This window comes from Thamnophis sirtalis, unplaced genomic scaffold (assembly GCF_051295495.1).
Source record: "Thamnophis sirtalis isolate CommonGarterSnake01/CBP01778 unplaced genomic scaffold, rThaSir2_p1.2 scaffold_3, whole genome shotgun sequence".
In the NCBI taxonomy this organism is placed as follows: Eukaryota; Metazoa; Chordata; class Lepidosauria; order Squamata; family Natricidae; genus Thamnophis; species Thamnophis sirtalis.
In genome coordinates this window covers 148,838,195-148,854,678 of record NW_028261383.1, presented here as the reverse complement: position 1 = coordinate 148,854,678, position 16,484 = coordinate 148,838,195, and the positions used below count along the sequence as shown (strand labels likewise).

General features: G+C 43.4%; 1 protein-coding gene across 2 annotated transcripts; it reads left to right on the top strand.

Annotated features, from left to right (window-relative positions):
* The first annotated feature begins 330 nt into the window (after positions 1 to 330).
* Positions 331 to 15,090, top strand: SMARCD1 (SWI/SNF related BAF chromatin remodeling complex subunit D1). Of its 2 annotated transcripts, none has more exons than XM_014059361.2 (13): positions 331 to 518; positions 1,498 to 1,685; positions 4,309 to 4,351; positions 4,437 to 4,559; positions 7,103 to 7,225; positions 7,955 to 8,071; positions 8,617 to 8,718; positions 10,178 to 10,339; positions 10,425 to 10,522; positions 11,018 to 11,153; positions 12,727 to 12,849; positions 13,057 to 13,158; positions 13,583 to 15,090. In XM_014059361.2, the coding sequence occupies exons 1-13, from the start codon at positions 351 to 353 to the stop codon at positions 13,634 to 13,636; spliced, it is 1,539 nt and encodes a 512-aa protein (XP_013914836.1). In that variant the 5' UTR covers positions 331 to 350; the 3' UTR covers positions 13,637 to 15,090. The 2 variants fall into 2 exon arrangements, with proteins under 2 accessions (XP_013914836.1, XP_013914837.1); XM_014059362.2 differs by lacking the exon at positions 331 to 518 and adding an exon at positions 705 to 816.
* The last annotated feature ends 1,394 nt before the right edge of the window (positions 15,091 to 16,484 follow it).

The following is a 16,484-nucleotide window of genomic DNA, read 5'->3' as shown; positions in this document are numbered from 1 at the left end:
CCTCAATCTGGATTTAATTTAACCGAGTTAATCCAGTTCCAAAAAGTCTGTAGTTTTAGCTATGCACTTCGAGCAGTGGGACTGAGGTCCTTCAGAACTGAGCGCGCCCCTCTTTATTTGGAAAAAGGAAGTAACTTTAAGATACAGATTTCCCTCTCAGCCCTTTCTAACACCAGCGAGCCACGAGGCCCAGCGCGCCTCTCCTTGCGAGTCCCTCCTTCCCTCGCGAAGCCGAATCCGGCGACGCTCTATCTCCCGCAGACTTGCGCATGTCTATGACAAAGCCTTACTAAATCATCCCAACCCCACATCCGCCCTCCGCCTGCTTTTGTACGGCCGAGGGAGGGAAGATGGCGGCGCGGGCGGGTTTCCAGGCTGTAGCTCCGAGCGGTGGCGGCAGTGGAGCCGGCCCTGGGGCGGGTCCGCTAGGACAAGGGACGCCGGGGCCTCCCGTGCGGATGGGCCCGGCTCCCGGACAAGGAATGTACCGCTCCCCATTGCCCGGCGCTGCATACCCGGTACCGGTCCGGCCCGGCTGAGGGGGAAAAAAAGGGGGCGGCCCTTGGTGTGGGGCGGAGCTCTAAAAGGCCAAGCGTGAGCGCGAGATGCTCCTCTGCCACTGAGGGGGCTGGTGGTGGTCGAGGAGGGGGAGAGGGGAGAGGCGGCTCAGCTGCAGTGGGCGGGGCTCGGAGGGGAAGAGGAGGACGGGAGCCATTCCTGGAAGATGGAGGGCGAGAGGCGGCTGCTGAGAGGGGGACCCGCGCCATAAAGACATATAGATATATTGATATATTGACCAATAGAGGGACTATGGGGGTGAGGCTGCAAGGGCAGAGTTCTAGGAGAGAGCTCGGGGGGCTGCGGGCGTTGGCAGGGACCGCCTGCCTTCGTGGTTGGGCGGGAGAAAAGAAAGGAATGTGAGGATGGACCTAGAGGGGTGCGGGGCGGGGAAGGCATTGTATGGCTCTGGGCGGTTAATGGTGGATGAACATCTAGGATGGAAGAACTTCGGAGTGCAGGAAATACTCCTTGGTTTTGTTAAGCTTCCCATTCAAACATCAAAAATATAATATATTGAGAAAGGGGAGTAAAACTGCCTATCTCATCCAGGTTCCAAATTCTAGGGGGGGAGTGGTGGAAATCAGAAGGTGATGGCAAATTGAATCATACCACTTTTTCCCCCTGAATGATATACTCGTGTAGGCAGGAGTTGCATGGCTATATGCTTCCCAAATCAGAAAAGGTTTTTTTAAACAAAAATAGATATATGGATATTTTTCCATCAAACTTTATTGGGGGAGTGGGAATACTGAATCTTCTATGAGATGTTTTTAAAAAGAAAGTTATTTGAGGGTTCTTTTCAAAGGTGCAGACAATTTCGTTTGCTGAACTGGTACATTGAAAGGAGGGATACTACTTGATTCTGTTGCAGCTGAGAACAAGAAGCAGCAGTTGAGTTCTTAGGTATGGCAACAGTCAATTTGTTTCTTTTCTTAGCGCCCTGGAATGTTGCCTGGTAGCCGCATGACTCCTCAAGGACCTGCAATGGGACCTCCAGGCTACGGTGGGAGCCCTTCTGTCCGACCTGGGATGGCTCAGTCAGGAATGGACCAGTCTCGCAAAAGGCCAGCTCCTCAGCAGATTCAGCAGGTTCAGCAACAGTCTGTGCAAAACCGAAATCACAAGTAAGAGATTCCTCTTTTTTTTTTATAGGCATCCTAGCATTCAGGAGCATAAGTGTTCTGTTTTAAGCCAGAAGGTTTTACAATAGTACCTTGGTTCTCAACTGCTTTAAAACTCATAGAATTTGTTACTCAATGCATTTTGATGCAAAAGATTTGTCCTGGTACTCATTGTTTGTTTGAGAACTTGTTGATGTTGGCTGCCTTATGACTCAATACATTAGTCCTTATGGAAATAATTTTTTGGGTGCTCTTTTGTTTGGTACTCATCACACCTCCCAGAACCAATTAGCAATGAGTACCAAAGTACCACTGTATTGCCTTTGAGATCTCATCCTTAACTGTATTGAATTCTGCAAATAAATTTAGAGAGTTCTAATTAAGACAACTTAAATGAGAAATGCATTGTATAAAAAGAGGGGTTCCATACTGACAGACATTTTTAAGCAATCTTCCAGCAACGCTGGTTCATACTCCTTTTATCAAGCTGAAGAAACTGGAAACACAAGTTTAATGCAATCTAAATATCAATATATTGATACAATTCCTTCTCCTATTCATCCTGAACAACCTACCCATTCATACTATAATTCTTCAGAGTTAGCATTTAGTTAGGTATTTGCACAGAGCCCTCTCTGTTTCATGTGGTTTGTACACAGTTGGATTGCATTATGTTACTTAATTTGAGATCCAAAATAATACAGAGTCAACTGTTAGTGTTTTCTGTCACTCGCAGATCTTGGTATGCTGAAGGAATATGTTACGCCTCTGCACAATACAATAGCAGAGTTGGAAGGGACCTTGGAGGTCTTCTACACCAACCCCCTACCTAGGCAGGAAACCTTATACTGTTTCAGACAAATGGCTATCCAACATAGCCATTTAAAGACTTTCATTGTTGGGGCATTCACAACTTCTGGAGGCAAGTTGTTCCACTGATTAATTGTTCTAACTGTCAGGAAATTTCTCCTCAGTTCTAAGTTGCTTCTCTCCTTGATTAGATTCCACCCATTGCTTCTTGTTCTACCCTCAGGTGCCTTGGAAAATAGTTTGACTCCCTCTTCTTTGTGGCAACCCCTGAGATATTGGAACACTGCCATCATGTCTCCCCTAGTCCTTCTTTTCATTAAACTAGATATACCCAGTTCCTGCAACCGTTCTTATGTTTTAGTCTCCAGTCCCCAGTCGCCTAATATGCTCTTCTCTGCACTCTTTCTAGAGTCTCCACATCTTTTCTACATCGTGGCGACCAAAACTGAATGTAGTATTCCAAGTGTGGCCTTACCAAGGCATTATAAAGTGGTATTAACACATCACGTGGTTTTGATTCTATTCCTCTGTTTATGTAGTCTGGAACTGTGTTGGCTTTTTTGGCAGCTGCTGCACGCTGCTGGCTCATATTTATATGGTTGTCCACTAGGACTCCAATATCCCCCTCACAGTCACTACTATTCAGCAAGGTACCACCTATACTGTACCTGTGCATTTCGTTTTTCTTTCCTAAATGTAGAACTGTATTCTTTTCACCACTGAAATTTATTAGATAGTGCCCAATGTTCAGGTTTGTCAAGATCCTTCTGGAGTTTGGCTATTCCTGCCAGCTTGGTGTCACCTGCAAATTTGATGAGTTCCCAATTTATTCCCTCATCCAAATCATTGATGAAGATGTTGAAGAGTACTAGGCCTAAAACAGAGCCTCGGGGTACTCTACTGCATACTTCCCTCCATGTAGATGCAGTTCCATTGAGGACTACACGTTGAGTGTGGTTGGTCAGCCAGTTACAAATCCATCTGGTGGTGATGCTGTCTAACCCACATTCTTTTACTTTATCTAGTAGTAGGTTATGGTCTACCTTATCAAATGCCTTACTGAAGTCCAAGTAAATATATCAACGGCATTCCTCTGGTCCACTAACTTTGTCAAAGAATGTAATAAGATTAGTCTGGCATGATCTGTTTTTGACAAACCCATTTTGGCTTTTAGCTATTACTTTGTTTACTTCTAGGTGTTCGCTAATTCGTTGCTTGATTATCTTTTCCAGAATCTTTCCTGGTATTGAGGTCAGACTGATAGGTCTGTAGTTTCCTGGATCTACTTTTTTTTCCTTTTTTGAAGATGGGAACCACATCAGCTCTTCTCCAGTCCTCTGGAGGTTCCCCAGTGCTCCAGTATCTCTGAAAGATATAGTTCAGTGGTTCTGCGATCTCGTCTGCCAGTTCCTTCAGAACCCTGGATGTAATCCATCCAGTCCTGGTGATTTGAACTCGTCTAGGGTAGACAGGAGCTCACTTACCATTTTCTTCAGATGTAGAATGATTTCCTCTATTAACATATTATCCAAATTCTGTAGTTCTACACATATTTCTTAAAGAGCATGCCCCGTTGAAATCAGTGGAGCTTTCTTCTGTGTTGGTATGCTTAAGGTTCCTAATATTGACTTCTTCAAGAAAGCTTTTCCCAGTATGGCAAAAAAAGAAATACAATCCCAAATACATCGGTTTTCCTATGTGCCTAAAACAGTCTTGGTTTCAGCAGAATTTGTCTTCGATACAAAATCAACAAGGATGTTCTTAAACATGTATCAAGAATTGATATTTACCATCCAGTCTTTCTGTCTTTGTGCAGTGCCAAGAAAAAAAAGATGGCAGACAAAATTCTACCTCAGCGGGTGAGTAAAATTTTGCGTGTTTGGTCTGGCAGTTACCCGTAGTATAATGGCTGTGATGATTGACTGTGGCTGTATTGAATTCTAGATCCGGGAATTAGTACCCGAGTCTCAGGCATACATGGATTTGTTGGCATTTGAGAGGAAGCTGGACCAGACTATTATGCGGAAACGGTTGGATATTCAGGAGGCTTTGAAACGGCCAATTAAGGTAAGGAGGGAGGGTGCATACGTTTGAAACTCACTTATATGTGGCTTTCTAAAAAAATTACTGGCTACAGTCATATGTCATCCTAGCATTATTTGCTAGGTTTTAACATTGATTGAATGAACCACAATACTTGGGTTCATTATGAAATGCTCTGAATCTAAAAAGGATTTTAAATGTGCAACATACTTCCAGAATATTCCAAATTTTAATAGTCCAGTTAGAGATTAAAATGTTGCATAAAATAATGTTTTGCATATCCCTAATTTACACAATACACCTAAAATATAATCTTACAGATCACAAATGTGGGTTCACCATACCAAGATCAACAAATCACATGATTTGCGTGATATGTGAACTAGGGACATATGCATAGTGAAGGCAGAGTGGTCGCAGCGATGCAGCCCTGCACTCCATTTATCCCAGGTCTCCAGTCTTTTAAAGAAAATGTATATAATTACATGAAACCAATAGTCATAGTGAGAAGTGTTGCAGGAGGAAAGTGGGAGTGAGAAACTAATGCAACTACTAACCCATCTCCTGAGGCAGCCGTGGCCTCCACACCACTGCCACCTCCACTACCTATCCTCTGTTGGAGAAGAGATACTTCGTGTTGACATTGCTGAGAGGGAAGCCATGCATCAAAGGCTCTGGGCTGTGATAGCAGAAAGAAACATCTGGGAGATACTTCCTTCTTTTCTCCCATCCATCTTCCATAGCTGCAGCCTGGTGGAGAGGATTAGCTTCTACAGTGCCCCACTGAAGTAGTTTGTCTTATGGCCCAGAGAACTTTATTATTCTGTCTGTACGCAGCTTGCTGCTACAGAGGCCCAACAATAGGCATATCAAGGTTCTTCATTATTCTCCAGCAAATCTATATCTGCAAAAATGGCAAGTTTTTTGCTTCATACTTTTGCAGATAGCAGTAAGCAGTTAGGTTTCACAAAACAGACAGAAAAATGTGTAGCAATTTTTAGGCTTCCTCTGACTCATCTGCTTCTACTGAATAGGTTGAGGCTGCTACAAACACGAGGTGCATAGATCTCTGATACTTTAATTTTAGTAAACTATTTTCTGATGCATTCATAGCTTCCTTTCTATCAATTTTCTGAATTACTGTATTTTTCGGAGTATAAGATGCACTTCCCCCCCCCTAAAAGAGGGTGAAAATTTGGACGTGTCTTATACACTGAATATAGTCCTGTCCACCCACTGGCCCCCACCCTTTGGCCTCTGCCTCCCAGCAATTTGCTTCCTTGCAGCAAATAGAACAACCTGTTTCAGTTTTCATTTAGCACAGCTTGATTAATACAAGCAGCTGATGGTTGGTGTGATTGGCCTCCCGACCATCAGCTGTTTCAGGCTGCAGGGATTGCTATTGCTGCCTCCATGTGCCCCATTTTCCACCCATTCTGATCTCCGCCACCTGGAATGGGCGAAAAATGAGACATGCATAGGCCAAAAACGGGGCGTGCGGAGGTTGAAAACGGAGGGGGCGGAGGCGGAAATCTCTGCTTCTGCTAATCAGGCTGTGCTGAAATTGAAACTGAAACAGGCTGTTTGCTGCAAGGAGGCAAATTGCTAGGAGACAGAGATAGAATTTTTTTTCTTGTTTCCTCCCCAAAAGCTAGGTGCATCTTATACTTCGAAGCGTCTTACACTCCGAAAAATGTGGTACTTCCTATCTTAGCCTTTTATTATCTAATATCTTTTTCCTTTAACCCCAGTACAACTTCTCTCTTATATCTGGACAATTAGCAGCCTTAAGATCGCCTGTAGTCCCTAGTTTTTACCTCAAAAGACCTTTGGAAGCAATTACTTAAGACTTTTGATGAGAGTGAACTGTCCTTCAATCTGTCTTGTGGGCAGTTAGGAAGCAAAAAAAGGAAAAAGAAGGAATCACACACACACATCCTTCTGTGGTTTTCAGCCCATCTGTTATTAGCATGCAGTCTCCAACAGATGGCCTGTAAAAGCCTTCTTTTGATCTGCAGCATAGTGTCTTTAACGTCTTGACCCAAGCTTAGTGATTTCTATTACATCCTAGGTCAGTGACGGGTAACCTTTTCCAGACTGAGTGCCCAAAGCATGCAAATGCATGCTCACCCAAACCCCCAAAATGCAATACGCATGCTGTACCCCTGCCACCCCTGCTCATGCGTGCTCCCCCCGCACTCCCCCCCCCACATGCATGTGTGCCCCCCCCTGTGTAGCAGAGACCTGAAGGCCAGGTGGCTGACGAGAGGTGCAGACACATGCGCAGCAGACCTAAACTGGGGCAATGGCTCGCGTGCCCGTAGAGAGGGCGCTGCATGCCACCTCTGCCATAGGTTCGCCAACACAGTTCTAAGTATTGTTTTTCTGTTGCTTCTTTGTGGACACCTTCATGTTGTAGAAATTCCTTGGAAAGATATGTATCTTGCTCAGATGCAGAGATTTGTGAGGATAGAAATACTGCTGTTTGGGAGGGTGAGGGAATAATACTAGCAATCTCGAAATGTTGATTCTCGTTTTCACATCTATGGAATTCTGTTCCCTTTTAGCAAAAAAGAAAACTGCGCATTTTTATCTCCAACACCTTTAATCCAGCCAAGTCAGATGCAGAAGATGGAGAAGGCACCGTAGCCTCATGGGAACTCCGAGTGGAAGGACGACTATTGGAAGATGTGAGTGAGGAATGGAATTAACATCACCACATATTCTTGTAGAGAATTTAGAAATGAGGCAGAGGTGAATTATTCATTCCTGATGGTCTTGGAACGAGATAAGATGGAGAGAGAACAGTACATGTTTTTGTTTGACAAGTGTAAGAGCATGGCCAAAGAAACATTTTTGCACAAATTGTCACAAAATATTCTGAAATGAGCAATTCCACAAATTAGATCTCTCTGCAGTAAAGTTGGTTTTTTGCTTTATACACTTAAGTATTGCATTCTTGTGCTGATTGGAGTTTCATTGTAGTGGAGAAATTAGATGTAAGAGCTTTCCCGAGTACTACTCTTAAACACCGTTGGCTAGGGTAGTTTTGGATGGCCTGATCCTTCTTCATTTCAGAAAAGTCCCACATTATTCTGAAGTTTGCAGGTAGTCAGAGTCCAATTGCTAAAAAAAAGTGAAGGACATATAATTTTTTGAAATAAAGAAAAATGTATTTTATTTGGCCCTTCATTATTGTAGAAAGGGTAAGTGGCAGGGGAAATTGGGCATATAAGATTAGAAGTATATGCAAAATGATGATCGGTATTAAGATATGTTATATATTCCCCTGGAGAAAAATCACTGTGATAGTTCACAGTTTTATTTTCTGAGGTTTCAGTGCTGTTGGTAACTATGTCTATTCGGTATTGATATTGTTATCTATAAAATGATTTTTCTTCCCTTTTTTCCTCCTGCAGTCTGCTCTCTCTAAGTATGATGCTACCAAGCAGAAGAGAAAGTTCTCATCCTTTTTTAAATCTCTGGTGATTGAGCTGGATAAAGATCTCTATGGCCCAGATAATCACTTGGTGGAGGTGAGAGGTTTCATACATTATAGCAGAGTTGTGCAGCATTTCTTGGCCCCAGATATTCTGACAAGAAAAATGTGGGGAAGACGTGACAAACACTATTTTTTAACGCTTACATTTAAAATTAAATTGTGAATAAGTTTGCCAGTTATATATTTAATACATTTAGCAACATTTAAACTTAATGTTTGGTAGCATCTTTGGAGGAGGTCTCAAAATTTAGAGAGCTGCATGCTGGATTTGGCCTCAAGATGTTCATTTCTCATACAAAGCAAAGAAGATCCCAATTTTATGTTTACGCAGATCTTCCAATTTTCCTCTCTATCTTGTTCTCCCTTTGAAAGAGGCCCAAAGCAATATATTGGGATATCAGCTTTCCTCTTTCCTGAGTACTTTTCATCATAAGATTCCATGTTTACCTGTTCCAAAGTTTTATTTCATGAATCAGAATCTATCCCCTGTGCAGTGTTGGTTCTCACATTCTTTTGTTGCCTCATAGAATGTCTTCTGCTTTTCTTACTTCCCCTTCTTTTGTATGCTTTCCCTCCTAGTGGCATAGGACTGCTACAACCCAAGAGACCGATGGGTTCCAGGTGAAAAGGCCTGGCGATGTGAATGTGCGCTGCACTGTTCTCCTGATGTTGGACTACCAGGTAGGGGGCATTCCTCCCGGGGCCGAAGGGGAGGATTCAGATTGTACCTCAAATCAAAATCTTTATTAAAGCCATAGGTCAGCATGAGGAAGGTAGGATTATAAACAATGTTTTTTTTTTAAAAAAAGACCTAAAATTACACATTTTTTAAAAAAATGTATTAAAAACATATTTAAAAAATGTGTATGTATATACTGTGTTTCCCCTAAAATAAGACCAAGTCGTGTGTGCCCCTCCATCCCCGGCCGCCGCCTTTACCTGCCTGCTGCTGCTTGAGAAAAGGACAGGGAAATTGTGGAGGATTGTGGGAAGTGCATGCTTACGATAGAAGCAAAGCCCAGCCTCTCCCTTTCAATCGATTAAATGTCTGTGAGAGAGAGAAAGAGAAATGACGGAGGGGAGTAACAAGAATTGCAGGCAACGCTGTTTCCTTTCCACCATTTCTCTTTCTTTCTCTCTCTCACACACACACACATACAAGCGTACACGCGTTCACAAGACAGACATTTGTTGAGAAACGGTGGAGGGCAACTGGGTAAGGGGACTGACCTCCCCTGCCTCCAGCTTGCTGCCTGCTCAGAGTGGCACCCCGAGGCCCAGCCTCTGTGGGTGACCCCTGCACGGCCACATGAGAAATGGACTGCCTCCTTGGCATTTCATCTTCCTGACTTTTGCGAACTTTTGGCTGCACGCAAGGGAAGCAGCACAAGTCTTCGAGTCTTTGTGAGATTCGTCGTGCCACCACAGCCTTTTGGAGCAGGAGCCTGCCAGGTTTGTGGCGTTGCATGTGTGAACAGCAGCACCGCCACATGCTTCATCACACCAGCACAGCTGGCATCCTGCCACTTGCGGCTGCGCCAGTATGTCTGTGCTGAACTTGAGGAAAGGCTGACAGGCAGGAAAATCCCCCTCCCCATTTTCCTGCCATTCATCAAAAAGGCTCCATTCCAAGCGTTGCAGTCCTGGGATGTGCATCCTTTTCTCAAGCGACATTTGATCGCTTGAAAGGGACAGGCTGTGCCTGGAAAGAAGGAAGGAGAGGCAGCTCCTGGCCCTTGCTGGCTCAGCTGATCCGCGGGCCCCAATTAAGGAGCCGAGCACCCATCAGGTAACTGGGGAAGGGAAGGGCTGCCTCCTGTGCTGGCCATGCCCACCCTCTAAATTGGGGCTAATTTTTGTTGTAGGAGGCGAATTCGGCTTGGGCTTATTTTCGGGGTGGGTTGTATTTTCGGCGAAACAAGGTAAAAAGACACAAAAATAACATACAGTGAGGGGTAAAAACATTAGATAAATACAAGAAAACATAAAATTGAATATATGACTAACAATCTATTACAGTACAAAAACATTCTTAACGCACATATTTAAATATTAAGGCTAGTTAACCTTTTTTTACCCCAAAGAAAATATTCAGATGTTTACTCTTGCTCTTTTTTTGAGTTTTGCTGTCTCTTTGCAGCCTCCACAGTTCAAACTAGACCCACGTTTGGCTCGCCTCTTGGGAATCCACACCCAGACCCGCCCAGTGATCATCCAAGCTCTGTGGCAATACATCAAGACTCACAAGCTGCAGGACCCCCATGAGCGGGAATATGTCATCTGTGATAAGTACCTCCAGCAGGTAAAAGGAAGGGTAAGGGACCCCAGTCCTTGCTGTCCTGCTGAAGCTTGGCTCTTTCTCAGTGGATTCTTCTTGAACATAACAGATATTCGAGTCTCAGCGAATGAAGTTCTCCGAGATCCCACAGCGGCTTCATGCATTGCTTATGCCTCCAGAGCCCATTATCATTAACCATGTCATCAGGTAAGATGGATGGGGGGGGGGGAGGCACTTGATGTGACGACTTAAGGCTGAACCACAAACTCATGAAATATCTTTTCAGCTCTGCTGAATATTGCAGTGCGCAAACACAGCTGTTCCAGTGCATGCTTCCTATTTTTAGTATTACCTCCCGCTGTGAGTTATATCGCAGGCTAGAATTTTAAAAGTGTGATTCACTTTAGTGTTCCCAAAATAGTTATGTAACAAACTATTCAAATTCTGTTGTCAGAAATGGAAATATTCTGGATCACTTTTAACAAAGGGAAATAATTATCTGGCCAGACATTTGGCCATGGATAAGAGAGAGATTTTGAAAGCAGCAAACAACTATCAAAAATCGAAATCTCTACATTAAGAAAAGTTACCCTATTGCCTCAAATGACCTGTGTTGGTTTTTTTTGGGGGGGGAGGGGCGGTGCTTTATTGAACCAACCTTTGGATCTAGCATTTTCTCTCTTGTCTTGTCTTGTTTCCCAGTGTTGATCCAAATGATCAGAAGAAAACTGCTTGCTATGACATTGATGTAGAAGTAGATGATACTTTGAAAACCCAAATGAATTCTTTCCTGCTTTCTACTGCCAGCCAACAGGAGATAGCTGCACTGGATAACAAGGTGTGACTTCCTGTAAATGATTTTTTTTTTTTTTTTTGCTAATCTTTCTCTGTGAGGGACGTCTGAGAAGTAACACTTCTCCCCTACCCAGACTTCACTGTGTGATTAGATGTTACTTCAGTTCCTTAAATCAGTACAATCCATTAAAGTAGCAAATAGTACCAAGGTTTGGCTAAAATGTTCAGTAATTTTCCAAAAGAATCAAGAATAGGCCTTTGTGAATTCTGGTTTGGTTGTAGCTTTCCCCTTCCTATAATATGAAATTTGGCCCTATATAGGCCTCCTCAGAGCACATCTGTTGCCTTCTGTGGATTTTGCAGAGATTGGCATCTTTTTTTCATACAGCAGAAGGAACATAGAATTTTTTGTTACATTCTCAGTGTAGACTGTGAATGTTGAGTCACTAACTTTTAGATATGTATATTGTAAATGTTAATATTAAAAGCTGTTGGATGTATGGCTGTTAGAATAATGCTGCCAGGAAGATGTCTTGTTTTTTTCACAGTTTTGTAACCGACCCACAGATTAACCCGGCTTTCTCTGGTTCCTGGCCGACAGTGAGCATCTTGTTGCCTCTGGGAAGATTGCCCAGTGACAGGCATTGAAAGATGAAATGAAGCAGATTCCTAGCTGTAGGATTCTGACTCTAGGCAACAGTTGAAACATCCACTCTTTTATCCAGAACAGAAAGAGCTTATAAGGAAGGGAGAGTGTGATGTATTTGTTTGGCTCTGTAGTATTCTAGTCATAACGCCCTTTTTTCTTAACCTGAATATCCCCTGGGTTTGAAATTCTGTTGCATAAACTGTGAACAAGTCTCACTGTTAATATAGGACAGTTGCCTTGTATAGATGCATAAAATCATAGCTCTCATGTCATTCCACTTCTGGGTAATAGTTTTAAGTATTCAGTGTTCTTCGGTTATGACACTGAAGTCATATATTCCTGATAATGTGTATTCCTTTACTGAGCAAGAAAAAAATTGCCACGAGATGGTATTAAAGTTATTTCACTCTTGAAGCTATAAAACTAAAGAACAGTATCGTCTAGTGGTTGCATTGATACAAGGAAGGAAAGAAGGTTGGGACTAAAGAGGATGGTTGACTCTGGGTCAAGAGTTACAGTCCAACCATAGACATTTGTATCTCTGAAGTAGCAATAGCACTTAGGCTTATATACCATTTCACAGTGCTTTACAGCTCTCTCTAAGCGGTTTAAAGAGTCAGCCTATTGCCCCCAACAATCAAGGTCCTCATTTTACCCACCTTGGAAGGATGGAAGGCTGAGTCAATCTTGAGCTGGTGAGATTTGAATTCCTGGCAGTGAGCAGTGAGTTAGCCTGCAGTACTGCATTCTAGCCACCACGGCTCATGAGTAGATGTAGACGTACTTTGATTTGTAAAAAATACAAGAGCCTAAATAAATGAAGGGATGTATTGTAGCCTGACTCCATGTGCCTTTTCCAGAACTAACTAACTAAACCCATCCCTGTGCCTGCACCCAGTAACCCACTTCAGCAGATTATAACTCTATTCTTTTTCAAATGTATTTGTGCGGTATTTTTTCATCTCAGATCCATGAGACCATAGAAACCATTAACCAGTTAAAGACCCAACGTGAATTTATGCTGAGCTTTGCCAGAGATCCCCAGGGTTTCATCAATGACTGGCTGCAGTCCCAGTGTCGAGACCTGAAGGTGAGACGCCTTTAAGGAGAAAACAGAGGGGTGTGTGTGTGAGAGAGGGAGAGGGAGAGGGAGGGAGAGAGAGCCTTTGCTGGGTCTTCAGTTTTATTTTTTAAAGAGCAAAACAGCACACCATCTGCCAGAGGGATAGAACTGAGAGCCAAGACAGGTATTTCAGGGAGAGCAAGATGAGTAATTGGAGACTTTGCTCACCTTCAGGCTATGACGGATGTTGTTGGGAACCCAGAAGAAGAGCGCCGAGCTGAATTTTACTTCCAGCCTTGGGCCCAAGAGGCTGTATGCAGATATTTCTACTCTAAGGTAAAATGGATGCATCTAGTGGGATCTCTTCTAAATGGAACCCAGCAGCTCAGTCAAGATCCTTCAGTCCTGTTGACTTGTGGACAGATTTCCCTTTGCTGTTTCTGCAAACTGAATAGCAGATGGAGTCCAAGAGTCGAAAAGCACCCCTTCCTGCTCCTAACCCTTGCCTCAGACTAAAGCAGGCTTCTGAATGTCTGGTCCTGCAGCACCAATCCTTGACTGAGTGGGCTGTGAACAGAAGGGGAGGAGGGAATTGTTATAAATTCAGAAACTGCTGGATTGCAATTTGGGGAAAGCTTGACTTGAGCTTTTGGCTCGTAGCCTAATGCTTGTTCCCAATGCTTGAAATTACCAGAGGCAGTTCTGTTGTTCTTTTTTTTTAACCTGTGCATAAAGATGGTCTCTCTTGCTTCTTTCACAGGTTCAGCAGAGAAGGCAAGAACTTGAACAAGCTCTGGGAATCCGCAATACCTAAATGGGCAGGCCTCCCAACAGGCAGCATCTCTAATGGCTAGAAACACTGCAGGGATTCACTGCTGAGGCCTATACAATTCCTATTCCAGCACAGAACCTTCCACTAATTTCCAACCAACATCTTTTCTTTCCACTGATCCAATGGACTCCTCATTGGGGATGATGGTGTTGGTACCCAGGCCAAGGTCTTGCATTTCAGCCTGGCTCTCCTTTCTTTTTGAGCCCCACACTCCCCAGGTCCAGCTCTGCCTGAAGTTCTTCCACACTTCCATTCAGCTTCCATTCAGAGCCTAGCATGGCAGCCCAGGAACTCTTCCTCTCTCTCCCCCAGAACAGTCGTCTGGGCAGTTTCTGCGCACAGCAGGGCCCAGATTCGAGGCAGGTTTCTTACACTTTCTGGCCTCTCCTGGGGACAGGCAGGTGGGAAGTCCAATACAGGTCCGTCTGTTGGGAAGGAATGGACTCTTCCCTACGTGTGGCCTTCAGGGAGCTGCAATCCAGGGTCACGATCTTTGTTTCAGTGCGGGTGCTTGATTCTGGGTTTTGTTTTTTTTTAAGGGGAGGAAATTACTGGCAGAGGTGCCAGGTAGTCATAGGCCACCTTCTTGGTCACAGTGCATATCCCAAGTTACTGCCTTCTGGGGAAGAAAGCCTTTCCAATCCAACTCCTTATCTCTTCTTCTATCCTCCCCCCCCCCTCCCACTCCCCAGCACGAATTCTTTGTATCTACAGTGCTTGGTAGGAGATTAGCTTCCTTCAGACTAGAGTTATTCTCCTTTTTACTTCCTCACCTGACTGCACAGAGCAGGTTTCTGGGGCAAATGTAAAGGTGGGGAGCGGAGTTATGCAAGCAGGTGTAGCCAAGGCACTGCGGAGCAGACGTCGGTATGCAAAAAAGGACATTTCCGTTCTAGTCTGTGTTTTCTTAGTCTTGGGCACCTATTGGTAGGACTGGGTGGGGATGCTTTCGCATCTTTCTGCTAGCTGGTTTTGGAAACTGTAATGCAGCTGGACAGGTCCCAGCTGCTTCTATTCTGACACTATCTGCAAGAATCAAGTTACTGACAAGCCCCCATCCTCTTCCATGTTGAAAATGAGGCTAGGGACTGCTCTGAATTCAGGAACCCTAATTCGTGTGTGTATGTGCTCATGTCCACCTTTGGAGTGGGCAATTCTGACTCTTCAATCTTGTATTTGCCCTACGAAAGGCATCCTGCCCTTCTGCCCCTCCTTGCTTTGTGATCCTGGAGAACAAGGACCTTGGTTCCTTAGGTGGCTCTCAGGGCAAGTATATGTGAAGTAAACTCTGAAATCAGCTGCCTTTGCAGACTTCTAAAATCTCTCCCTATGTTTTGCATTCTGTGGTTTTCTCTTCTCCCCCCTTGGACCAATTTTTTTTGTACTGTATCCTTTTAGATGTCACCCCATTTTAATAAAAGCTGCCTCTGAAAGTAGTTGCTCTCTCCGTCCTTTTGTAACACAGCACTGTCTTTTTTCAATACTTTCAGGAGGAAACTATATCGTAAGAAAATAACCTTTTTTTAATCCTTTTTTTTAATCCTTCAAACTAGGCTAGATAGAGGAAAGCTCTTTCATTGGCCTGAAGAAAACCCTGCCTCTGTGTGCCTGCTTAAGCAATCATCAAAATATTTGGAGAGAGAGTGCAATAGTGAGAGATAACCAGTATGATGTTGAGCGACCTTTTGATATCCTGGATCACAGTTAATATTGAGAGAGTAAAGCAGCCAGAGTTACTTTACATGTAGTAGGGTTGAACGTTTTTTTTCCTTGGGGTTAGGAGGAGTGGGGTCTTTTATTTTGAAAATAGTTTGTGCTGGGACTTCTACAATGCTTACTTCACTGCAGGAAATTTATTTTTTTATATAACAATGCTACTAAAATTTGGTAATGGTGAAATTTTCATAGAAGGGAATTGAAGAGCCAAACTTTCGTTACAACAACAGTCAAAAATTGCTTTAATCATAACGTACTGTACCAGTCTTTTCACAAGAGTAAAAAGGAAACAGATCCTTATTTAGGAAGCTTGTGTGCTAAATTTCAGGAGAGGCAGATAAGGTGCAGAGGAAAAGATGTGTTCGTTCTTTTTATAGTCATTCAGAATGAGCTACAAAAAACGCAGCTATATAGAACTTGCCTGTAGGAATTAAAACTGAAGACCACTGAAAATGAGACAGGATCACAAAGCCGAGCAGGAAAAATTAAAAATAAATAAAAAAGCTATTGGCAACTTTTGAGCTGTAAGAGAATCTGGGTTGGAGCCAGGAGCAGATGAGTGAGTATTAAATACAGCCCTCACCCATTTCTGTCAGTCATTTTTATAACTGGATCTTTTTAGATAAAGCTAGTTCTCAACAGTCCATTTAGTGACTGTTCAAAGTTAACAAGTGGCACTGGAAAAAGTGACATGACCATTTTTCACACTTGGTAACCATTGTAGCATTCCCCATGGTCACATGATCAAAATCCAGATGCTTGGCAACTGACTCAAGATGGTTGCAACATCCCTGGGTCATGTGACCATCTTTTGCAACCTGACAAGCAAAGTCAATGGGGAAGCCAGTTTTACTTAACAGCCATGTTACCAATTTACCAACTAGTGATCCACTTAACTGTAGCAAGAAAATGGGGCAAAACTCACTTAAACATTTCACTTAGCAATCGAAATCCTGGGCTCAATTGTCGTTGAGGACTACCTGTACTCAAAATCTGTATGTGCACCAGAACCAGGGAAGAGGCGATAGAATGGCATGGAATTTCCCATTTCAAACAGCTGGGAAAGTTACATTTTTAAACAATCTCTGTTTAAAATGCCCATCAAATAAACAAT

Bases quoted from the DNA above. Each gene is read 5' to 3' on its own strand.
- SMARCD1 (XM_014059361.2), top strand. From the start codon at position 351: ATGGCGGCGCGGGCGGGTTTCCAGGCTGTAGCTCCGAGCGGTGGCGGC. The intron at 10,340-10,424 runs GTAAAAGGAAGG...TGAACATAACAG, and splicing joins GTGATAAGTACCTCCAGCAG to ATATTCGAGTCTCAGCGAAT. The intron at 10,523-11,017 runs GTAAGATGGATG...CTTGTTTCCCAG, and splicing joins ATCATTAACCATGTCATCAG to TGTTGATCCAAATGATCAGA.